At 51.8% G+C, this 23976-nt stretch overlaps 2 protein-coding genes across 7 annotated transcripts in view; both read right to left on the bottom strand.

Moving 5' to 3' along the window:
• Positions 1 to 23976, bottom strand: part of LOC127040025 (potassium voltage-gated channel subfamily V member 2-like) — a 346324-nt gene that overhangs the window by 47566 nt on the left and 274782 nt on the right. The window lies entirely within an intron of this gene.
• KANK3 (KN motif and ankyrin repeat domains 3) overlaps positions 1 to 23976 on the bottom strand; it is a 47108-nt gene that overhangs the window by 9668 nt on the left and 13464 nt on the right. For 3 of the 5 annotated variants that reach the window (XM_050933700.1, XM_050933699.1, XM_050933701.1), the window contains 4 exons: positions 10358 to 10439; positions 1919 to 3853; positions 895 to 994; positions 404 to 652 (listed from right to left, as the gene is read on the bottom strand). In XM_050933700.1, coding sequence (XP_050789657.1) covers positions 404 to 652; positions 895 to 994; positions 1919 to 3853; positions 10358 to 10394 — 2321 coding nt within the window. In that variant the 5' untranslated portion in view covers positions 10395 to 10439. Of the gene's footprint in view, positions 1 to 403; positions 653 to 894; positions 995 to 1918; positions 3854 to 10357; positions 10440 to 15075; positions 15101 to 23976 lie in introns of those variants that run through there. The other 2 variants (XM_050933702.1, XM_050933703.1) reach the window with 2 other exon arrangements.

Genomic DNA, 23976 nt, shown 5'->3' with positions numbered 1-23976 from the left:
AATTTTTTAAACTCAATTATTTTTCCTGTCAAAAAAATACAATTCAAATGTTTCACCAAATGGGTCCAATTGTGGCCACAAAGTTGGAAACAAGATGAGTGTTGTGGCTCCATTTTGTGCTGTTCACTGGGGGAGGGAAGGAATCGTCTATGGCAAAATTAGAACAAAATCATTTCCTTAGACATTTTTGCAGAAATAAAATTGGCTTTTTCAGCCAGGAGAGGGAGACGGCAGCTGGAACCACTCCTGGCCTGAGATGTTTCTGTGGAAGAGGCTCTAGACAACTCCTCCTCCCTCCCTACTGGCTCCAGTGGGTTTGGGGCTGGAGCGCTCTCAGATAACTGGGCCTTTCTGACTAAGCTTGGCTGGAATTCCAGCCCTGGGGAGACTACTCTGCACTTACTTCTCCTTCACCTCGGTGGGGTCCAGAGCTGGTGCGCTCTCTGTCCCCTGCTCCCCGTTTCTCTTCCTCTGCTCTGTGCCCGGCTCAGGACCCTCCATGCTGCTCACAGCCTCACCCACATTCACACCGATCTCCTCGTCCCAGGTGTTTGCGTCGTCCTCCGCGTCGCTGTCAGAGCTGGTGGGTGAAATCTTCTCAGAGGAGCGCTCTTCACTGTCCTCCTCCTCCTCGCTGGATGTGCTCTCGTACCTGCCGTGAGAGAGAGCGGGGTCAGGGCACTGCAGTGAGATCTGCCACCTTCTCCCATGGCGCCTGTACTGTGCAGAGGGAGAGCTGGGGTCACACTGCTCCCTGCCTCCAACACACACATGGCATGTTGCAATCACGGCAGCTTCTTGCCCTGCTGTGGGACTAGGCTGCAGCCGGGATTACAGAGATCTGCGAGTGCTGGAGCTTGCGCCCTGGCAAGAGATGGAATGAAGGGCACATACTCCCCATTCAGCACCCCCACGAACTGCAGGCTCTTCCTCCCGCCCTCGGCCTCGCTCTTCGGAAACTCGTCTCGCTTCTTCATGATTGACTTCAGGGCACCTGAGGAAACAGAGATGGGAAAGTCACATGGTGGAAAGGTAGGGTCTCACTCCACCCACCTCCCCACCCCATCCCAAGTTCCTGGAAAGGGGGCTGGGTGAGGTGGCAGGCTGTCCAGGAGAGGCTGGGGTTGAGAGTGCTGGGGGTGAGAACAGGCTGGGTTTGGGCAAGGAGGCTTCCTGTCCAGAGCCTGCTGGGCTGGGGGATCTCCACTTGTCGCTCCATCTCCCACCGCAAAGGCCTGGAATTTGTTCTTCCTTCATCTCACTAGAGAGTAACAAAGCACAGGGGAATCTGCTGCTCTGTCCATCTGGACACCCCGAGCTTCAGCAGAGCGATGGGCCCAGGCAGCATCCTGCATGTGCCGAGGAAGGCAGCTCTAACCCACAGCACTCGGGGCTCTAATTCTCAATGGCTGCCCCGGTGTGGGAGCTCCTAGCCATGCCTAGGTCTTGTCCCCCGAAACACAAGCACACAATCCCTGCCGCTCTTACCCCTCCCGCAACCTCTCCCCCCCTACAACGGCTCCACCTGTCCTGCTCCACACAAACACTGTGCTCCCCCTCCCCCAGCCTGCAGATCCTCAGTTACCCCACAAACCTCTGGGTTAATTCACTGGGGGGCTGGCAGCATGTGGTTACCAGAATTGCTGTCACATGACCTATGATGAGGTCATCTGCCCAGGTGCCTGATCAACACAGCCTCCTCTCAGGTTGGAAGTCTCCTCTCACTGACACTGCTGAGTAGCTCCACTGAATTTAAAGGCATGGTGTCAAACCGGTGTGAGTGAGTGGAGAACCAGGATCCTGGGGGGTCAGGCTCCAGCTAACTGCTTAAAAAGAAATGCAAATGGGCATGTTCTGCTAGGGCCTGACAGGCGCGAGGCTTGTCAGCATGCAGCAGATGCTGGCGTAAGTGACTCACCAGCCCCAGGACTCAGAGGAGCGTTACTGTCCTTCTCCAGAGGCCCTTCCCGCGTTGCACTCACACACTCGTGCACCCCTTTCCTGGAGTCCTGGGGAATTAAACGTGCCCTTTGCTCCACTTCCACTGTCCCTGTCCCTGTCCCTCTCTGAGGCACGGCTGTCTTAGTGCCACGGGTGATGTCAGACTCAGCAACATCCACCTGGTTTCCACCTTCCCCGGCACCACTGGGGGTTTGTTTAGACTTATCACCAGCCACACCTTGATCTGTTTCTTCCATTGCTGCATCAATTCCTGCCTCTAGATCAGCTTGGGTGTCCTTCTCTTCATACTGGGCTGGTGAATCTGGACCTACAGCAACTTCTCTACTTTCCAAATTGCAGTTGACTCCAATGCACAACATCTCTGGCGAGCAATCCACACCCTTATCAATCATTTCCAAGTGGTTGCCCACCCCCTGGCTCTGCATAGGTACTGCAGCCTCTGCATGTGCTTCTACCATCTGAGGTGTGGCCATTATTTCCTTATCTATCAAAGTTCTTGGCCTTCTGGAACAAACCTCTACTCTTAACTCCTCAAGCTCCTTAGTCGCGTCCTTCAAGTGGCCTTCCATCATGGCGATTACCTCTCTCTGGTGGCCAATCGTGTGCTGCAGCAGCTCCATTTCCTTCTCTGCTTCCGTCGGAAGCCCTAACAAGGACTCCACGACCCACACTGCAGCGTCCTTGGTCTCAGTCTCTTGGCCAACAGCAATCTCATGGCATGGCTTCTGAGATCGGTAGTAGAACACGGCCTCATTCATGTTCACCTCCTCGCCCACACCTACAGACTTACACGCTTTCTCCATGGCCCTTGCGGGGCGGGCAGCCGCCCTGCTGGCTCGCACGTTCCTGTCGGAAGCAGACAGTTTCTCAGTGAGTCTCCTTAATTCTGTGATTTTACTTGCTCGAGCCTTCACTGACTCCAGTTCTCTTTCCAGATCTGCGGGAGCCTCCTGGCTTGCCCTGGCAACCTCTGCGCCGAGAGACCTGGGTGGAAAGCTGAAAACAGAGGCCTCGCTCGTTTCGGGCAGGGGTTGCTCCTGCAAACCTGCCATCAGCTTCTCTTTCTCCTGCTTCAGTTTGCAGATTTTCATTTCTAGGACTGGGATCATCTTAACTTGTTCCTCCAGCTCTTTGAGTTGCTTGAGGGCAGCAGCCATCTGCTCTCGCACATGCTGCAGATGCGCTGGGCTGATGTTGGTGGCCGGGGTGCTCCTTCCGGAATTCGAAGGGCTCATTCTCATAGAGCCTGTCAGAGATGGGCCAGGTGTGGCTTGGCTGTCCCCATTTCCATTCAAAGGGACAGCAGAGGAGGAGCGAGTCTGGTGAAAAGAAGTGGTGCTGGAGGCGGAGATCCATGTTTTAGAGGGACTGCTGGGTGGCCCAGTCATCTGGGCATCTCCACTATTCTGCAAATGGAGCTGCTCTAGCTCCAGCCTCCTACTTGTCTCTTGCAGGGTTTTCTCCACCTGGAGATTTCGCATGAGGGATTTGGGGGCAGGAGGTGGGAGGAGATTTATAACTGGAGTTGGAGACATGGGGTTGGAAGCCTGTTTGCTCAGGGGTTCTCTCATTTCTGAAGACCCAGACTGCATTCTGATGCGTGGAGATAACAGGAGCACGTTCCTTCCATCCTCGCTGGCCGTGGATGCCAGAGACTCGGTGGAGGTCCATCCACTGGCGTGGCCGCTGGGGCTTCTCAGGGAATTGGGGTGCTGCTTGGATCCTTTCACTTTCCGGTGCTTCGGCATCTTCTTAAGAGTTTGGCCACTCTCAATGTCATCGACATATTTCAGAAAATCGAGGTCTAGCAGGAAGCCGTAGGGGGTTTCCACAGAGTAGGAGCTCCTCTCCCCATCTTCCTGATCTCTGTACAAGAAGGGGCCACCTAAATCTGCCGGGAAAGCCAAAAGGAAACCATTGGTACAGTCAAGAAAGACCTAAGTTTGTCAAACCCATCTCCAGTCCCTGTCTCCAGAGGTGCTGGAAGTGAAGTGCTGGGGGTGCGGCAGCACCCCCTGGCTTGAAGTGGTTTCCATCATATACAGAGTTTACAGTTTGGTTCAGCTCTCAGCACCCCTGTCTGTCTTCATGTTCTCAGCTTTTCCTGCTGGATGCAGGGCGAGTGTTTGATGCCACAGAAAGTTCACATAGGTGCCCATACTAGACGAAAGGGACTGGGGCTTTCTCACCTGGCAGAAGATGGGAAGCAGGGGTCTGGAATAACCCCATGTGCCCTCTGCTCTGAGCACCACTTGAACCCTGTGGGGAAGCCTGGACCTGTGTGAGTGTCACACCCAAATTGGAGGGTGAGGATTAATTCAGGGTCTTTGAGAGGGAGGTGAAGCAGCATGGTCAGTCCATGGACAGAGGATGCTAAACTGGGGCATGTTCAGCAGGGACAGAGCCATGAGACAAAATGACCTATGGCCGGATCCAATGTCCATTGATGGCAGTGGTGGCAATAGGCTTTGGATCAGGTCCAGAGAGAGGTTAGGAGTTTGCGCTTCATGAAAAGGCCTTCACTCTGGGGTTAAAGTAGAGGGGAGCAGCGAGGATGGGGGGGCCAAGCCCCGGAGCATCTGAAGGAAACCCTCCGTCATTAGTACGAATGGATAGATGAGAGTGTCTGACCCCTGGGATACCCTCTCCCCTTGACTCAGGTGAGCAACCCTCCCACTGGATTAGCTCTGAATCTCCACTAGAATCCTGCTAGAGCTGGTTGGGAATTTTCTGTCACAGTGATTTTCTGATACAAAATGCAGTTTCCACAAAGTCGACGTTTTCAGTGGGAAAATCTTGATTTTACCAAAAATTTTCAATTTTCCATCAGTGACAAATCAAAATAAAATATTCAATTTTGTCTGCGTTTGACCCACATCAGAATATTTTATTTTGCTGAACTGACCCAAAACAGAACATTAGAAATCTGTTCAATAAAATATTAAACTACATTTCCCTGAAGCACAGGGCCTTGTAGGAATTGTAGTTCAGCCGCGCCCCCTGCATTAGAATCATAGAATATCAGGGCTGGAAGAGACCTCAGGAGGTATCTAGTCCAACCCCCTGCTCAAAGCAGGACCAAACCCCAACTAAATCATCCCAGCCAGGGCTTTGTCAAGCCTGACCTTAAAAACTCTAAGGAAGGAGATTCCACCACCTCCCTAGGGGAACCCATTCCAGTGCTTCACCACCCTCCTAGTGAAAAACTTTTTCCTAAAATCCAACCTAAACCTCCCCCATTGCAACTTGAGACCATTGCTCCTTGTTCTGTCATCTGCCACCACTGAGAACAACCGAGCTCCATCCTCTTTGGAACCCCCCTTCAGGTAGTTGAAGGCTGCTATCAAATCCCCCCTCACTCTTCTCTTCTGCAGACTAAATAACCCCAGTTCCTTCAGCCTCTCCTCGTAAGTCATATGCCCCAGCCCCCTGACCATTTTCGTTGCCCTCCCTTGGACTCTCTCCAATTTGTCCACATCCTTTCTGTAATGGGGTGACCAAAACTGGACACAATACTCCAGATGTGGTCTCACCATTTCCCCCAATCTGCAACAATGGTCCTATTAATACAGCCCAATATGCCATTGGCCTTCTCTGCAACAAGGGCACACTGCTGACTCACATCCAGCTTCTCGTCCACTGTAATCCCCAGGTCCTTTTCCGCAGAACTGCTGCTTAGCCAGTCGGTCCCCAGCCTGTAGTGGTGCTTGGGACTCTTCCTTCCTATGTGCAGGACTCTGTGTTCTCTCCTATGAGCCAAGCTCCCTGGAGGACTACATCTCCCATAATGCAGTGTAGAGTTCCCTCAGTCCAAGCTGTGTGGTGCATCATGGGAGATGTAGTCTGGGAAAGGAGTCTGGTTCATAGGGAGAATGGGACTCCTGAGCTCCCATGAGGCAACGTACCACAACAGATCCACGCAGTTTAATGTTGGAATGATTGGAAAGAAGCATTTTGAATCATTTCAACTAAGTGAACAGTCAGCACGGTTTCACCAAGGGCAAGTCATGCCTGACTAACCTAATTACCTTCTATGAGGAGATAACTGGCTCTGTGGATGAGAGGAAAGCAGTGGATGTGTTATTCCTTGACTTTAGCAAAGCTTTTGATACGGTCTCCCACAATATTCTTGCCAGCAAGTTAAAGAAGTATGGGCTGGATGATTGGACTATAAGGTGCATAGAAAGCTGGTTACATCATCAGGCTCAACAGGTAGTGATCAATGGCTCCAAGTCTTGTTGGCAGCCGGTATCAAGCGGAGTGCCCCAAGGGTCAGTCCTGGGACTAGTTTTGTCCAATATCTTCATTAATGATCTGGAGGATGGCATGGACTGCTTCCTCAGCAAGTTTGCAGATGACACTAAACTGGGAGGAGTGGTAGATATGCTGGAGGGTAGGGATAGGATACAGAGGGACCTAGACAAATTAGAGGATTGGGCCAAAAGAAATCTGATGAGATTCAATAAGGATACGTACAGAGTCCTGCACTTAGGACAGAAGAATCCCAGGCACTGCAACAGACTAGGGACCGAATGGCTAGGCAGCAGTTCTGCAAAAAAGGACCTAGGGTTACAGTGGATGAGAAGCTGGATATGAGTCAGCACTGTGCCCTTGTTGCCAAGAAGGCTAACGGTATTTTGGGCTCTATACATAAGGGCATTGCCAGCAGATCGAGGGAAGTGATCATTCCCCTCTATTTGACATTAGTGAGGCCTCATCTGGAGTACTGTGTCCAGTTTTGGGCCCCACACTACAAGAAGGTTGTGGAAAAATTGGAAAGAGTCCAGCGGAGGGCAACAAAAATGATTAGGGAGATGAAACACATGACTTCTGAGGAGATGCTGAGGGAACTGGGATTGTTTAGTCTGCAGAAGAGAAGAATGAGGGGGGATTTGATAGCTGCTTTCAACTACCTGAAGGGGGGTTCCAAAGAGGATGGAGCTCGGCTGTTCTCAGTGGTGGCAGATGACAGAACAAGAAGTAATGGTCTCAAGTTGCAGTGGGGGAGGTTTAGGTTGGATATTAGGAAAAAGTTTTTCACTAGGAGGGTGGTGAAGCACTGGAATGGGTTCCTTAGAGAGGTGGTGGAATCTCCTTCCTTAGAGTTTTTAAGGTCAGGCTTGACAAAGCCTTGGCTGGGATGATTTAGTTGGGAATTGTCCTGCTTTTGAGCAGGGGGTTGGACTATATGACCTCCCGAGGTCCCTTCCAACCCAGATATTCTATGATTCTATGAAACATTTTCAAATAGAAATTTCTCAGACTTTCCAGTTTATGAAAAAGTTCTAAATTTCAACTTTTCATCCCAATTTATGTGAAAACAAATGTTGACATACAGGAATTTCCTGCTGGGTGGAAATGCTGGGTTTTGCTCAGCTCTACCAACAGCCCACAGAGAGATACGGCTGCAGCCAGGGCCAGCCTTACCTAGGGGCGAACTGGGAGAAAGCCCAGGGCACTGTTATAAACGAGGCGCCTCCAGAGTATGGATGCCCCTCCCCCTGCTGCTCTGCTGGTGCCTGCAGCCGCAAGGCTCCTGCCCCCTGCCTTGGAGCTGCCCCGGCTAGCTGCTCCTGGGAGCTTCCTGTCTGCTGTGGGGGAGAGGGGGAGGAAGGAGGGGTGCTCATGTCACGGTGTCCCCTGCCCCCCCCCAGGTACCCCATCTCCACAGAGCAAGGTGTGTGTGTGTGAGGACAGGGCTCACCAAGAGAGGGACGGAGCTGCTAGCAGCTGCTGCAGTGTCTGAAGGAGCTTTCCTGGGCCGAAGCGCGGTCTCTCACACACTCCCCCAGCTCACATACACTGGCTCTTTCACACTCACCCCCCAACACAGACTTATACTGTTGTTGGTTGTGGTACTTGCTGGTACTTCCTGCAATGCGTATATATTCTCTGTAATTTTATTCTTTCAAAGTGCTGTTATTTTAGTTTTTTGACTGGTCTGTGCATTTCATAAATAAATAACTCTCTCATGCTTTGACTGGTTATTTTAGTTTCTTGACTGGTTTGTGCATTTCGTAATTTTATTTCTCTCTCATGTTTACACTGAATTCTTTGAGTAGCGAGTTCTAAAGTGCCTAACCTGTCCTGGCTGGAGTAATTATCATTATTACTGTTATCATCATATTGTGCTTTGTCATTCATTATCTAACGTGGTACAATCAAATAACAGTATCCTTCTAGAATGTAACTTTAGCCTGTACTCACCTTAGCAGTGTCAGTTTAAAAAACATTAGCTAAACACATAACTTTAGACACTGGGCAGATGAAAGTTGCTTATTTTCAAATTGTATTTTTAGTTATATCTGTAAAATAACTATTTTATTTGCATGAAAATAACTGCAGTTCCAACTCTGATACCAACAACAATGATGGAGTCAAATGTTAGTGAGTCACATACATGATCGTGATTGGTAAACATAAATGCCAAAATAATTAGAAAAATAAATTCCCTTTCTTAACAAAAGAGAAAAAACTCTTATCACATATTTTAAAATTATGTTTTTAGTGAAAAACAATTGACTAAAGTAGATAATGGCAGTAACACAGATTTTAAGCAGATTTTATTTATGTACCTCTAATAAAGATAGTGTACAACGTATCAAACATGTGTTTCTGAGATCTGTGTTAAAGATCCAGAACTGATACCTCAAGGTTTGGGATTGGGAATATCTTGCTGTATTATCTCCTGATTGTTCTAAATTTACATATAAACTTTAAACGTGGCTGTCATAAACAGATAGTTAAGGGTTAATGTCTCTTTTACCTGTAAAGGGTTAAGAAGCTCAGTGAACCTGGATGACACCTGACCAGAGGACCAATGGGGGGACAAGATACTTTCAAATCTTGGTGGAGGGAAGTCTTTGTTTGTGCTGTTTGTTTTGTTCGGTTGTTTGCTCTTGGGGCTAAGAGGGACCAGATGTGCAACCAGATCTTTCTCCAATCTTTCTAAAACAGTCTCTCACATTCAAAATAGTAAGCACTAGCTAGAAAAGGCGGATTAGGTTTATGTTGTTTTCTTAACTTGTGAATGTGTATTTTGCTGGAAGGATATTTTTACCCCTGTTTGCTGTAACTTGTATCTTAGGCTAGGGGGGAGGGAGTACCCTCTAGTCTATGTAAGCTGAAGACCCTGTAAACATTTTCCATCTTGATTTTACAGAGATAATTTTTACTTTTTTCTTTCTTTAATTAAAAGCTTTCTTTTTTAAGAACCTGATTGATTTTTTCCTTGTTTAAGACCCAAAGGGATTGGGTCTGAACTCACCAAGGGATTGGTGGGGGGAAAGGAGCGGGGGGGGAAAGGTTAATTCCTCTCTGTTTTAAAATCCAAGGAGTTTGGGTCACAATAGTCTCTCAGGGTAACCCAGGGTGGGGAAAGTCTGGGAGGGGGAAAGGAGGGGAAATGGTTTATTTCTCCTTGTTTTGAGACCCAAGGGGGTTGGGTCTTGGGTCCCCCAGGGAAGGTTTTGGGGGACAGGGAGTGTACCAGACACTGGAATTTCTGGTTGGTGGCAGTGCTATCAGATCTAAGCTAGGAATTAAGCTTAGAAGGGTACATGCAGGTCCCCACTTTCTGGACGCTAAAGTTCAAAGTGGGAATAATACCTTGACAGTGGCTTTAATTGGTGTTTGTATATAATTTTTTCTTTCTTTATATAACAGTTAGACACAGTGCTCCTGTCAGCTAATTCCTACGTTATTATCTGCAAAAACCCTAGAATTTTCAGGTACCCAAGCAGTCCCTGGAATCACAGTTAAAGTTTCCTCTCCTCCCCCGATCTGAAATGGTGCCCTGGGTGAGCCAGGAGGGCCATGGGCTCTGGCAAGATGCAGCCTCCATGTGACAGCGCAGAGCCACATGCCAAGCATCAGGCACCACAAGCCACAGGAGCAGCGCAGAAGGGTGGCAATACACCATATGCCAGGCCACACTTCTGCGCTGCTGCTGGTGGTGGCGCTGCCTTCAGAGCTGGGTGCCCGGCCAGTATCAGGTGGCCCTGCCAGTGCTTAGGTCTAGCCTCTGGCATCTCTTTCAATACAAATTAAACACTAGGGGAGGCAGCGGGGGCCCAGAGGTGATGGGGGGAGGGGAGGGAAAGCCCAGGGAGCCTGTGGGGGCCAGGAGTGATGGGGGGAGGGGGGAGATGCCAAAATACAAGTTCACCCAGGGTGCCATTTTCCCTAAGGCCGGCCCTGGCTGCAGCCTTGGAGGTGCAGACGACTCTGATTAGGCTGCAGCCCCTGCCATTTGCATTCATGGAAGAGGTTGATCACCCCCTTCCATCTCTTTTTGTGGGAGGGCCGGGGGTGCCCCATCTCTACATTCAGAGCCGAGCACTGGGAGAACACATCATCCTGGCACCCCTTAGGTAGGAGCTGCCCATGTCTTTACCTGGGAGATTCTGGTTCAGGTGTATGGGCTGTGCCATCTTCTCCTAGGGGATCACAAAACCATAGACCAGCGGACTGGAAATCTGAAAAGACATTATGAGCCAGAGTGAATTCCTTCCTGATAGGCAGGTTGTGACTCTCAGCAGCACAGACTAGAAGGAAGCCCGTCTATGCAACCCCAACTGCCCTCCTGGCTTCACACCCCAATTCCACTTCCTACACCAAAACATCACAAAGAAACCCCAGTCACAAGGGGAACAGCCTCCTGCCGCATCACACCACCACACGGTGAAACCGCCTCCCTCAGAGAGCTCTGTGCCCAGACCGCCTCAGCGTTCCCCCTCCTGCAGAGACGGCCCCATGGAACGCTCAGCTCAGCAGGAGCCAGGAGCCTGCGTTTCCCACACAGACTAGACGGGAACCCTGTGTCTCCCTTTCCCCAACTCCATTCTGCAGCATTTGTGTTGGCTCCTGCCCTGGAAGCCTTTAGCCACCCCCACCCCATCTGGGCAGCCTGCTTCAAAGCACAGCATAGGGGGATTAGGGGAAATTGTGGCTAGACTCTGCAATGCATTCTGGGGCACAGAGGGAAGGGGGAGATCTGAAGTGAAACTTGGAAAAGAAAATATAACCTGAAAGATAAGGGAGGAGAAGACCCTGCTCAGGCACCAGTTGCATCAGAGAAAGGGCAAAATCTGTATCATGCCCCAGCTTCTATTCAGCACTTGTCAGCTGGCAATCTTGAAGTAGCATAAGGACTGCTGGAGAGAGCACTGGACTGAGGCTGAGGAGACCTGGGTTCTGGTCCTGGCTCTGCTGCTAGGTGACCTTAGGTACAAGTCACCTTTCTGTGCCTCAGTTTCCTTATTTGTAAGATGGGGAGAATGACACTGACCTTCTCTGTAGATCTGAGGCAAAGCACCACATAAGAGGTAGGGATGGTTATTAAAATGCTTTACAATGAAGATCACCTTCCCCAAGATCCCTAATGCAAAATCTCCGTGTGGAGAAAACCGTCCTGGAGACAAGGAGGAGGCTTGAGCAAGAGCTGGGCTATTTGCTGAAGACTGGGAGTGTAGGAGAATCTGAGACACGGAGAGAGGAAATGACTCACCCAACGGCACTCAGCAGTTAGGGGCAGAGCTGGGAACAGATCTATGGTGCACCCACCACCTGAATACTGTGTCCAGTTCTAGTCACCTCATTCCAAAAAGGATAAAGTGGAACTGGAAAAGGTCCAGAGATGGGCAATGAAAGCGTATGAAATGGCTTCCATACGAGGAGAGTCTAAAAAGACGGTTCAGGATAGAAAAGGAGGTGATTAAGGGGGGATACAATGGAGGTCTATAAAATCATGATGTGGAAAAAGTGAACAGAGTTATTTACCATTTCCCACAATATGAAAACAACAGGGGTCACCCGATGAAATTCATAGGCAGCAGGTTTAATACAAACAGGAGGAAATACTTTTTCACACGATGCACAATTTATCTGTGGAACTCATTGCCAGGGGATGGCCAAAGATATAACTGGGTTCAAAAAAGAACTAGATAAGTTCATAGAGGATAGGTCCATCAATGGCTATTAGCCCAGATGGCCAGGGATGCAACCCCATGCTCTGGGTGTCCCAAAACCTCTGACTGCCAGAAGCTGGAAGGGGAAGACAAGGGTGGATCACTCCATAGTTGCCCTGTTCTGTGCACTCCTCTGGAAGTTCTAGCTGGTCCTTGTCAGAGAGAGGAAACTGGGCTACATGGACCATCGGTCTGATGCAGCATGGCTGGTCTTATGAACACAGGTCTCTCAATTCCCAGACCAGGACCCTGGCCACTAGACCCTGTGGCCATAGTTAAGATAACAATGGAGGTGGAGGGGTTTCTATCTGAGTAGGGCCTGGGGCTGGCTGGGACATGACGCACACACCAAAATGATCTCTTCTGGAGGAGCCACGCTCAGCTCCCGCTGCAGTCTGGCACCAGTGAGATTTTAGAATCAAACTCTCTGCAAGGCCTAGGGTTGTAAGTGCATTTCTGGAATGTTTTCTAAGCCATTTCTGGAATGTTTGAAAGGCTTTTTGGCCTGTCTCTCACCTCAGAGGGAGGTTCGCTCTCCACTGCTGATGATACCCCCACCCCCAGCGAGGGCTGGGGCCTTATGAGCATTTCACACAGCACATGGACGGAGACATTCAGGCCCAGGACGCCATGGGCAATCCCCTCCCCGCTGCTTAGGGGAGAACTTCAGGGAGGGTGTGCTCATACCCCCGTTCTCCCCTGCCGGCCCAGCAGCCCTCCCCTCCAGGATTGCAGCGGGGCTCAAGGGATCTCATTGGCACTCAGGGGCAGTTTGGAGAAGGTGATTCGGAGGTTTGGGGTGAGCCTGGCCTAGGCACGAGCTTTGTGCAGTGGGACTTTGCCCTATTTTAAGGCCTTGAGTCATAGGCTGCATCCCTCTGTTTCAACTGGGCTCGTCTGTACTGCAGGGGGGACTGGTTGCTATTGGGTTCCTGGTTACAGAATTGGCTGTAGTTTTTTATACCACCCTGGCTACTTTATGGGCGTCGTTGTGATCAAAGCGAGGGACACCAAAAGAGACAGCTTTTACTTCCCAGGGAACAGTCCAGGGTCTATTCCATTCTCTCTGCTTTGGGAGGACACAGTGTTGGTCTGGCTTCGGCAACACACTTATTGTAATGCTGCAAAGTCTCCGAAATGCAAAGTGAAGCGTGAAGAGTCTGGTGCAGATCCTGGGCTGTCTCCAGCTGGGTTGAGGTTGCTTTGCACCCCCAGTGCAGCATAAAGCAGACTTCCTATTAGGAATGTAAAGGGTTAACTGGTTACCTGATAAGCATAGGCTTACTGTTAACCCCTGTGGCTGGCTGTGCCTGGCTGGCTGGTGAGACCCCATCCCTGGCAATGCCTGCAGGACCCCAGCCCCAGCAGCCCCAGCCCTGCCGGGTGAGCTGGAGCACCCCCAGCCATGCCGGGCCAGCGAGACCCCAGCCCTGGTGGGATCCCAGCTCCTGCCTCGCCATGCCAGTCTACCACCAGAGCGACATCAGTTAACAGTTAACCAGTTAAATGATATAATTTTAATTGTTTAACCAGTTAACTTTTTAAACCAATATTTACATCCCTACTTCCTATTCTGTAGCTTGGTTCCAGCACCAATGATCTAGTATCAGTCCAGAAATCCTGCCAGGCAAATGAAGATCTCCCACTTTTCACTTCTGGCCTGTTAGTCTCCCTGCTTCGTTCCCAAGGTTTGCTGGATCTAGGGCATCTCCCACCAGTCGTGGGTTGGACAGTTGGTGCCTAACTATGGTTACATGAACAGAGCTGGAGGTTTCCTGGATGTCTGACATGCTCAGAGCAGGAACCATAAATGGAAGGGTGGCCAGTGGAACACTTTGGGCCCAAAGCAGAAGGCAGAGACTGCCCTGCTCCAAGTGTCATGGTAGAGATTGGTGTGGAGGGCTTTCCGTTCACCTTGTCCACGTCTCGCCACACTCAGCAGTCGCTGATTATCTCTGTTGCAAGGGGCTGTTCGTGAGCTCTCAGCGGAGCTGCTGCTCTGAGTCATGCCGGCTAAAATTAGCTCCTTGTACATGGAGAAATTCCATACTAGGTGCAGAGAGAGAGAGAGAGAATGCTGCCCCTGCTTCACCGATAACACAGGAGGTGCCAGAGATGAAGCCCAATCTGAGTCATTGTCAAGGAGAGTGCACGGGAAGGGGGAAGGGACAGTAGCCAGGGACGCAAGAAGCAGCAAATCAGACATTTGAGGAGCTTAGGCCACAAGAGGGCCTGGAATCCTTTTCACCCTTTGCATGGCCAGATCGTGAACATGAGGAGGGAGGAGAAGCAGAGGGAGAGGATGAGAGGAGACAAAGAAGAGGAAGAGAAAAGCAAATGGGTCACGGAGTGGCAGGGCCGGCTTTAGGAAGTGCGGGGCCCGATTTGAATACCCAGTGGCAGTCCGGGTCTTCAGTGGCGGGTCCTTCACTCGCTCCGGGTCTTCCGCAGCACTGAAGGACCCACTGCCGAAGTGCTGCCGAAGACCGAGACCGCCCCCGAGTGAGTAAAAATTAAAAGGTCAGGCACTCTTCTTTAGGGCGCGGGGCCGTCTTAGGCACAGGGCCCAATTCGGCGGAATCGGCCTAAAGCCAGCCCTGCAGAGGGGTGCAGAGCTGAACAATTTTAGTGTTTCCTTTAATCCGTGTACTCGGCATGTTGCTATCACAGTGAAGACTCATTAGAAGATGCCCAGAGACACCTCAGTCACCCTCCCCAGCTAGCCACAGGACAATCAGGATAACTCGTTCAGGCCAGAGAAGCTAAACTCGGAGCCGGGTGCAGATTCGAAGGGTGTAGCCCAGGGCTTTATGGAACATGCACCCTCGCTGCTAAGGAAATGATTATCTGGGTCCAAGACAGTTGGATTTGGGAGGCAGACAGGTTGTTTTATACCCAGCCTGAGGGCAGCTAGAATGCAAATGACCAATGACGAGGCTGCTGCCCCAGGGGAGATCATGGCATCCAATGGACTCAGCAGGGTCTGAATCTAGTCCCACTTGCCTCCTCTCTGTTGGCCCAGCTGGGATTCCTGTGTTCTAGTGCCCATGTGACCAGATCACCTGACTAGCTCCTAGAGCACCTGCTCCAACAGCCTGCACTGATAAATGTGACTCAAGCAATGTCCAACCATTCTGCACTTCACCTTTGGAAGCCCAGTGGCTCCTGGCTGCCAGGGCTGGGTGGAGCTGGCCTATCCCGGGGAGGAGGAGCAGCGGGCCAGCACTATGCATGGCATCAGGGCATGTTGAGAGCCACACTCCTAGCGCCTCAGCAGGGGCAGCTAGGAGGAACCTCTGGGAGTGTCGTCAGGCAGTTGCAGGGGGTGCGGTCAGGCTGGTGTGAGCTAAGCTAAGGGAGCAAGAGGCACACAGCCCACTCCCGCGCCATCTGCCACCTCAGGCCTGTAATCATTTCCTGGTGACCACACCCTGCTGAGCAGGAGCGTTTCCACAGGTTCAATGGCTTTCCAGGAGCAACATTCAGTGACTTGCAGTGTCCGAGGTGACCTGCAGCAGGACTGGCTCCTTAAGCAGCATGTTCAGGCCGTGCAGATCTGCAAGGACGGACATTTCTGGTCATAAGGGACTGGGCTCTCCTGGGCAGGGCTGGCTCCAGCGTCTGGAGCTGCAGTCACCCAAAGACAGTTTTTCTAACCCAACCTTCAGATGCACGCGGTGGGCTGGAGTTGAGAGCAAATGGGAATCAGTCACATTGCAGCCAAGTATCAGGGGGGAGGGGGGGCAGCCATGTTAGTCTGTATCCACAGAAACAACAAGGAGTCCGGTGGCAAATAAATCTGTTAGTCTTTAAGGTGCCACTGGACTCCTTGTTATTGTAGCCAAGGCCTTGCCCCCTTCGCTGCAGCAAGGGGACACGGCGTGAGGAGGGAAAGGGAAGTCCAGGAGAGGGCGAGGGAGAGAGATCAGAGCAGTGAAACTGAGCAGAGCTCCAGGAGCGAGTCGGAGAATTCCATGAAATGTGGGGAAAAAAATCTGGTTTTGAAAGAATTCCAAGAAGTGAGTTAATTAGCTGGGGAGCAGGGAACATACAATTGTTCAGAGCTGACCCGCTGGAACATCTGTCTGCATCTGCTGGCCGACTGCCCCAGCGCTGCAGGAACAATGATGTTTGCTTTTGTGGGAAATTGCTGGAACAAACAACCCCGCAGGTTGGGGAGTGAAAGGGAGAGGCGTTTGTAATTCCCAGAACCAGTGCCAGATCGGAGCAGCCAGCACCCCAGCCCCAACACTCATGATAAACTCCAGCTCCAAAAACAACCCTCTTATCAGATGTGATACATCACTGAAAGCTGCTCAGCCAATCACAAGAGATTGACTACATCCCACAGGCCGCAGATTAGAACAAACCCCAGACAAAATGAATGCAGCAATATCTCAAACATAACACAGCCCCAGCTTCCCACTGGGGTCTTCCTTCTCCTGCCGCACCCAGAGATGAGCAGAGATGAGCACAAGTCATCAGACTTGGCTCCATCTATGGATTTTGACTCCCGCAAAGGGCAGTGTGGCTGGATAAAGAGTTTGGGGTAAAATCCGTAGCTAGATTTGGACTCCCTGAATCCAAGGATGCTGAGATCTGGGGTTTGGTTTCAACCCCTTGCTAGGAATGAGATGTAACATAGTGACATAGCAGCATGTCCCTCTGTTTCAGAGTCTCCTGAATGCGCCAGAGCTACTCTGATTCCCCTGGATTTTCCTATACCGAGAGCATGTGGATGTGCTGTTATCCACAGTGACAGCAGAATTGTTCCAAACTGGTCATGCCAGACATGTCAGTGACATGAGAGGTGATGGTGGGGGGAGTCATGCAGGGTCATGTGCACCCCCAGATTTGCTGCTTGTGAGCATGCTCAGTAACATCTGCTGAAGCCACTGCCCTCACTTCCCTTCCTCCCCGCGCCCTACTCTTGGCAGGTACAGGTAATCTTTGGACTGATGCACATACTGGTTTCACTTGGTGGACGCATACAGAAATCTGAGATCTCTGGGCTCTGGCACACTCTGTCTCCTGCAGAGATCATGGGGCTCCGGCATGCCAGAGGAGAAGCCCGTGATTACAGCTGGGACACAGGAGACCCAGGTTTAATTCTTAGCTCAGCCACAGACTCTGTGTGTGACCTCAGGCAAGTCACTTCATCTCTTTGTGCCTCCCTCGGCTCCCCTATCTGTGAAATGGGAACTATGATCCATCCCTGCCTGGCCAGGTGTGGGGAGGATGAATGATTGTGACGTGCTCAGCGCCTGCAGAGACATGGGGCATACAAGAGTCCAAAAGGCAGGCTGGGAGCTGCTAGGGTAAAAGGGGATAAAAATAAGAAACGGAAAAATGAGGATGACTATTAGGGAAGGACTCTGCCAGCCTCAAGAGCAAGGCAGGGGGTGGGAATCTCTCTCTCCAAGGAGGACTGACAGAGGTTATGGATGGGCTAAGAGATCTCCAGCATTATCAGAGATGTTTATTCTTTAAACACTGCAGCACATTTACAAGAAAAACCCAGTGTTGGGGAGGGGGAAGGCCGCTTTTGTCTGATAGCTGCAATACTTGTGTCTGGCAGCAGGGGGCCCCACACTCTGCTCCTGCTCAGAAAGGAAGCAAATCAGAGCAGGGAAGCTGCTGAGAGCAGGATTAGCATCCGCCTGTGAGAACAGGACGTGCCATACCAGACCTTGTGTGTCACACAGCCCTGGCCCAGATGGGGTCACAGCAGAGTCCAGCTGGGACAGAATCCTGTGTCCAGTAGCAACCAGCATCAGATGTTTCAGAGGAAGGTGAAAGAAGCCCCTAGTGATCCTGCTCACAGGTAACATTTGTTCCTACTCCCTGTCACTTAGTGGTTGGCTTATACCCTGAACCTGGAAGGTTTATAGCCCAACTGCCTAGTGTGAGGATGGACGTGCCCATTATCCATAGAAATGTCAATTCTTAGTTTGAATCCTGCTCTAAGCTCTTGGCCACAGTGATATCTTGTGGCAGTGAGTTCCGCTGGTCATTGGGTGGGGAAAGCATTCCCTTTGATCAGTTTGCTGATCTTTCAATTTCTCTTGTTTTATACATGGTCATGATGGAGGGGCAGCCAGGCCAAACCCGAGTGGTGCTGCAACCCCGTACACCAGAGCAGGGCCCAGCCACCACTGCAGGATGAGTGCAGGGCAGGCGTGCTCTTCAGCCTCCACCACCGGGGCCTCCTCTTCCTTCTGGGCCAGCAACCCACCGTTTGGGGACACTGCTCTATTAAAGTCACGGACCCACAGAAATAGTCCAGTATCCATGACTCTTTTCTCATTGTGACAAACCTGCAGAACAAGTGCTAACTATAGAACTTCTGCAGCGGCAGCATGTAGAGGACTCAGCCAGAAGAGGAAGGCTGGCCCTGTAGTAAGGGCACTAGCCTGGGGCACAGGAGACCCAGGTACAATTCGCTGCTCTGGGCAAGTTGCTTAGCCCCAGCTCCTCAAAAGTATTTTGGCTCCTAACAGCCACTGATTCAATGGGAGTTAGGAGACTTCCACAGCCTTGAGGGTCTGGGCCTTGGCCTCTCTGCCACTCAGTCACCTCTCTGTAAAACAAGGACTGTGACAGACGTGGGGTTTCCTGCACTCTGCTGGAGAAACCTCACCCAAGTACGTTTCAGTGTCTTCCAAGGTCATTGTATTAACAGTGCAAATGTTGCAGTGTTACGGTGGGACTGTCTGTAGGAGCCAAGACTACATAACCCTTGGGAAGTGCTGTGAGCGTCAAAGGGTTCTTAAGAGAATGGGCCAGAGGAGACTGAACTGTTGCTTGGGTGAGTTTCCCAGGAAATACTTGCGAGACGGGGAATGCCGATTACCCACCTCTGGACCCATTCTTTCAAAGTCAGGCCTTGCAGAGAAACCCACTCTGTCTGGTTACTTACTCACGGGCTCTGCAGACCACACACACATTGGGTAAAGGGGCATCTGCAGAGTCATGGGTGGGCTTGTTCTGAGCTAGCAGCTGTTATGAACTTGTGACCACAGAAAAATCCCTGGGTGGGGTTGGGAATAAGTTTACTGGCACGGGGGGAGGTTCGTATTGTTTTCAGTGTGGTATTTTCTCTGTAATGCTTCAACCTTAAGAATAAATGTACGTATTTAGAAAGCACTGTGAGGTAACTTGTGCCTGTGGGTCATTATGCCAGTCATCATAAGTCTTCAAAGACCTGTTCAGGCCATCGGTCTTACTGTGGAGTAACACAGTGTAGGCAGGGAACTGTGCAGTGGGGAGAAAGCTTGGTGAGGCAGGAGACAGAGGTCAGCTGAGGAGCCAGGTGCCTAGAGTGGGTTCCCTTGCCGGACCATGAGGACGGAAATAGAGGTGCCATTGCCCAGGTTATACCAGAGCTGAGAGCTCTGTCCTAGCCCACGGGGTAAATCCATTCACGATTGTGTGGTGCTCAAATCCTACTGTGATGGAGCCAGTTAAGTACCTTTGAGGAAATCGCTGACCCATTGTGCTAAGTTCTGCATAAATGTGACAATTCCTGACCCAGGGAGCTTAAAGCTAAGAGCCACCAGACCTGAGAGGTCAAGACGAGCAGGCTTGGTGAGGGTAACAGCCATAGCAGGCAGTGGCAGTGCAGATTAGCTGTGTGACCGATGCGTGGGAGCAAGCAGCCAACCAGCAGCCTCAGCCAGGGGTCATTGTCTGGAGCTGTCTGCAAGCATCGGGGCAGGGATGAGTTTCTAGACATCTGAGCAGCCTCAGACTGGGCCGATGACCGAGCCGTGAATGAAAGTGCTGGGTCTCTGCAACTAGCCTGCCCTCTAGTGCCACTAACCATCGCAGTGTGTGAACGCAGCGGGGGTCGTGAATTCCCAAAGCGGAGGGTGCAGCAGTGCCCAGATCTCCAGCTTCTTAGCCGTTCAAAGGTGCCTGCGGTTGGTGCTGAGTCTGGCTGCCTGCACCCAGGGGCCATGCCAGGGCAGTGATGCTTTCGCTGCTGATCAGAAATATCATACCTCTGCCTAGAAGGATTAGTCACAAGGGAGCTGACTCAGAAAGCAGCCCCTGAGAGCCCAGAGCTCAGCACTCCCAGTGGGTGGACACAACACAGCTGCTGTGTGGGCTGCTAAGAGAAGAGGAACAACAGCCGGCTCACAGAGTCGCACCTGCTTTGAGAATTGCCAGCAGAAGAGCTTCAAACCAGCTCCCTCTGACAGCGGAGAATATTTTTTCAGACATGCTGGCAATCGAGTTCCCGGGCTCTAAGCCCTATAATTACACGGCTACTCACAGACATTAGACAGCAGCCTAATGCAGCCTGCCAGTTCCTCGAGGAATCAGTTACATTCATGGAGAACACACATTTAGAGCTTGTGCGTTTCCTTGTTTCTAGGCCCCATCCGCCTAGAGAAGGAATGATACCTACTGGTCCAAGACAGGAGGTTTGTAACCTTACCACTGCTCGGGGGCATCCATTCACCAGTCCCGTGCCCAGCGCCGGCTCCATTCACCAGTCCCGTGCCCAGGGCCGGCTCCAGGGTTTTTGCCACCCCAAGCAGCAAAAACAAAAAAAACCCTGATCGCTCTCAGCTCTACCGTCACCGTTTCAGTGTCCGGCGGCAATTCGGCAGCTGGTCCTTCCCTCCGACAGGGAATGAGGGACTCGCCGCTGAACTGCTGTCAAGAGCCCCTCTCCGTTGGCCACCCCAAGCACCTGCTTGCTGGGCTGGTGCCTGGAGCCGGCCCTGCCTGTGCCCCTGCTTGCTACAGCTGTATCAATATTCCTTCCAGGCTTCACCTGAGCTTTTCCTAAAGTCCTCCAGCCCAGAGGTTCTTCCCAGGAGCTCTGCAGGTGCTCCACCCGCGCCTGCGAGCACAGTATAGTAACAGCTATCTGCTGTGTTTGCTGGACTCCACCCAAGTCCTCGAGCACATCTGGCACACGGCAAACTTGCCAGTTTTACATATGAAAGGGCCTTAAAACCTCTGCCCGGGGCCCTCCCTGACCTTCCCAGCTGCTCAGTGAGCAACGTCTCACAGCCAGACATTCATGGAAATGGCAAAAGTCACCAGCGCTCAAGTCCCTTGGGATCTGTACATAAAGAGACTCCTAGTCCTGCCTGGACAGTGGGGTTACAGCCAGGTCTGCACATCATCCCCTTCCCTCCCAGTCTGGGCCAGCAGAGACTAGGAGCCACACATGGGGATGGGAAGGAAGGAGCAGGTCAGAGGCAGGGCTGGGGACACTGTCCTTCTGAACTACAGCTGGCAATGCTTGGCAACGAGCCCCGAGTCACCGCGAGAGGTGCACACGGGTCTGGCACTGGCTCCAGCTACAGACTGGCTCCAGCTACAGCCCCTGGACAGCGCACAGCAGGGATCCAGCCTCCAGGGGCCAGGGCATGCCTGCAGGAGGAAAGGTCACAACCTGCTAGCCAGCTGCAGCTGAATCAGTGCCCTGGGCCCCTCCTCTGCCCTGGCAGGTGCCCTGGGCACTGATCGGTATCCAGGAAGTCAGACTCCCCCAGCCAACAGGGCTGGAACCACCTTTGCCAGGCCAAGCCCTGATGGGTACAGCCTGGTGCCACAGCAGTGGGGCAGCCCCGAACCTCTCCATCCCCCTGAATCTGTGTCTGGGTTTGTTCTGCCCTTCCCCCAATCGATTAGCCCTATTTCAGGGCCCGATCCAGATCCCACCGTGTCTCTCCACTGACTTCAGTGGGAGTCAGATCAGACACTCTGCCGGCACCACGTCTCCTTGGTGTCCACCCCCTGCCAGTTTCGGGAGGCCAGGCCGAGGCTCCAGGACGCTCTGATGCTCTCTCATGGGATGAGGGCAGAATTACATTGAGCTGAATCGTCACAGCTTCAGCCTCCAAGCCCATCCCAAAGCTCTCGTATGTCTGCCCACTACTATCAGGAGCAGTGTGGTGCAGACAGACTGTGCTGTGTGGAGCTCTGGGCCAGGCACTTTTCCCCTCCCAGCTGCCAGGCAGCGAGTTCACAAGTTAAAGCTGAAAAGGCCACAGCCTTGTACTTCAGAGCCAGCTTTGTACACAAGCCGATTCCAGACAGATGGAGGCTGAGGGGAGCAGCCAGCACGGAAATCCAGCAGTCACCCTGGATTTTCCCCCAGCTGCTGCAAGGAAACACCGTGCCCATGAGAAGAACATTGCTTTCCTTCCCGTTGCCCACAGCTCTGCAGACTCATTCTAGCCGGTCCTGCCCTCCAGGCCAGGCTGTATTACACAGCAGCCCTGCAGAATCCCAGCGCCTTCCGCAGCCAGCAAAGCCCAGCAATGGTCTCACACTTTTTGTCCCCCTGAGAGACTCAGGCTCCCTGACACACTGGATTAGATTTTCCTCCCTGTAACATCCCCACTGAATTCAAATGGGTCACTTTAGATTTACACTAGGTGTCATTGACAGCACATTCTGGTCGCACCAAGGCCGGAGCTCCCAGATTTTGCAGGGCATTCCACAATGCAGCTCAATCAGGTTTCCTGTTCTGCAGAGGACAGACAGACCAACCTACCATTCGAATGCTCTGCAGTTTAGGGGGAAGTGCACCGAACTGGGAGCAAGGAGACCCTGCACTGGAGTATCCCATCCACTGACTGCTGTTAATGTCTCTATGCACTTTCCAGCTCTTGCAATCGAGCAAAGCCCCGTGTCCTGCCCTAGGCAGTACCATTCCCTCGTTTGATAAACATGCTAAATGAGAGGTTACACAAAATCATTACCAGCAGGGTGCAGAATAGAACCCAGGTTTCTGCTATTCAGCCACACTGCCTTCCAGGCTGATTGTACCCGATCTATGTGTGTGGCTATCCTGTCTTTAGCCACTAGATCACGCTACCCTCCCAGAGCCAGGAAGAGGAGCCCAGGTTCCCGATCACTTGAATTCTACTGCTCTCTGGCAAATAACTGTAACCCACTGGCAAAGGGTGTGTCACGCCCCTCTAGTGGTAAATCCACAAAGAATAGGAGTTGCCCCTTCGCCTCACGTGTAGAGGTCTGGGGATCTGAAAGTCCTGTGTTCAAAGCACTAAGGATGGGCCACACGGGGAGAGCTTACAGCTGCTCAAGACAAAACTTCTGGTTTCCCATTTTCCTCTTTCAGAAAAACATGGATTACTGCACTGGCACCGTGAGAAAACACCAGCTTCTATAGCAAGTAACAGTCATAATCTGGCACTTGTAGTGGAACATGCAACAAAGCCCAGATTCCCACATTCTGCACATCTGTTATCTGTTTATCCATCTAAGGTATATATCTGACCCTCTCACCACAATATCTGAGCACCTGCCAGTCGCTACTGTATTTACCCTCCCCACTACTCATGAGGAACGGAGACACTGGGAGCCAGTGACTTGCCTGAGGTCACACACGAAGTCTGTGGCAGAGCAAAGACTCTCCAGAGGTGGAGGGGAGTGCTCTAGCCTCTGGACCATCCTTCCTCTCAGGGGGAAGAAGCCATGGATTTCCACAGCTTGTGCTGCACACTGGCAGGTTTGAAGGCTGAGAGGACATTACTACCCAGTGCCAAACTCTGATGCAGTGGAAAGGTGGTTATATAAATCTGGGGCTGGGGGTTCTCCTGGCAACCCCATGCCGAGGTGCTGCTCTGGCCCCACCCTGGGAGCGGAGGGGCACTGTGCATTTCAAACATGGGCAGAGTAAATTCTCCTCCTCTGCACCGGGCCTATGCACAGCTTCTGTTCCTTTCCGAGGGGTCAAGTGAGACATACAAGGAACACAGGACTTGGGGTGGCCCCAGGCTTGGGATGAACCCCACTCTATTTGCACCTACTGCATGGGAAAGGAGGGGAGGGAGACGGACATTCTCCAGCAGCAAGAGACCATACCAAAGCCAGGAGAACTGCCTTGACAGAGCCCCTCACGCAAAGGCTCCTGCTGCTGGGGCAGCGTGAGGGCGGCCGCTGGCTCATCACACGCTCACAGGAGGCAGGACTAGCTCAGTCTCTCTGTTCGCTTAGACAGAAAAGCCTGGTGCCGTTATCTGCCAGAGCCCTGCCAGGCTCTGGGAGGCACCGT

Source organism: Gopherus flavomarginatus, chromosome 24 (assembly GCF_025201925.1).
Source record: "Gopherus flavomarginatus isolate rGopFla2 chromosome 24, rGopFla2.mat.asm, whole genome shotgun sequence".
NCBI lineage: Eukaryota > Metazoa > Chordata > Testudines > Testudinidae > Gopherus > Gopherus flavomarginatus.
This window is presented reverse-complemented; position numbering and strand designations above follow the sequence as displayed.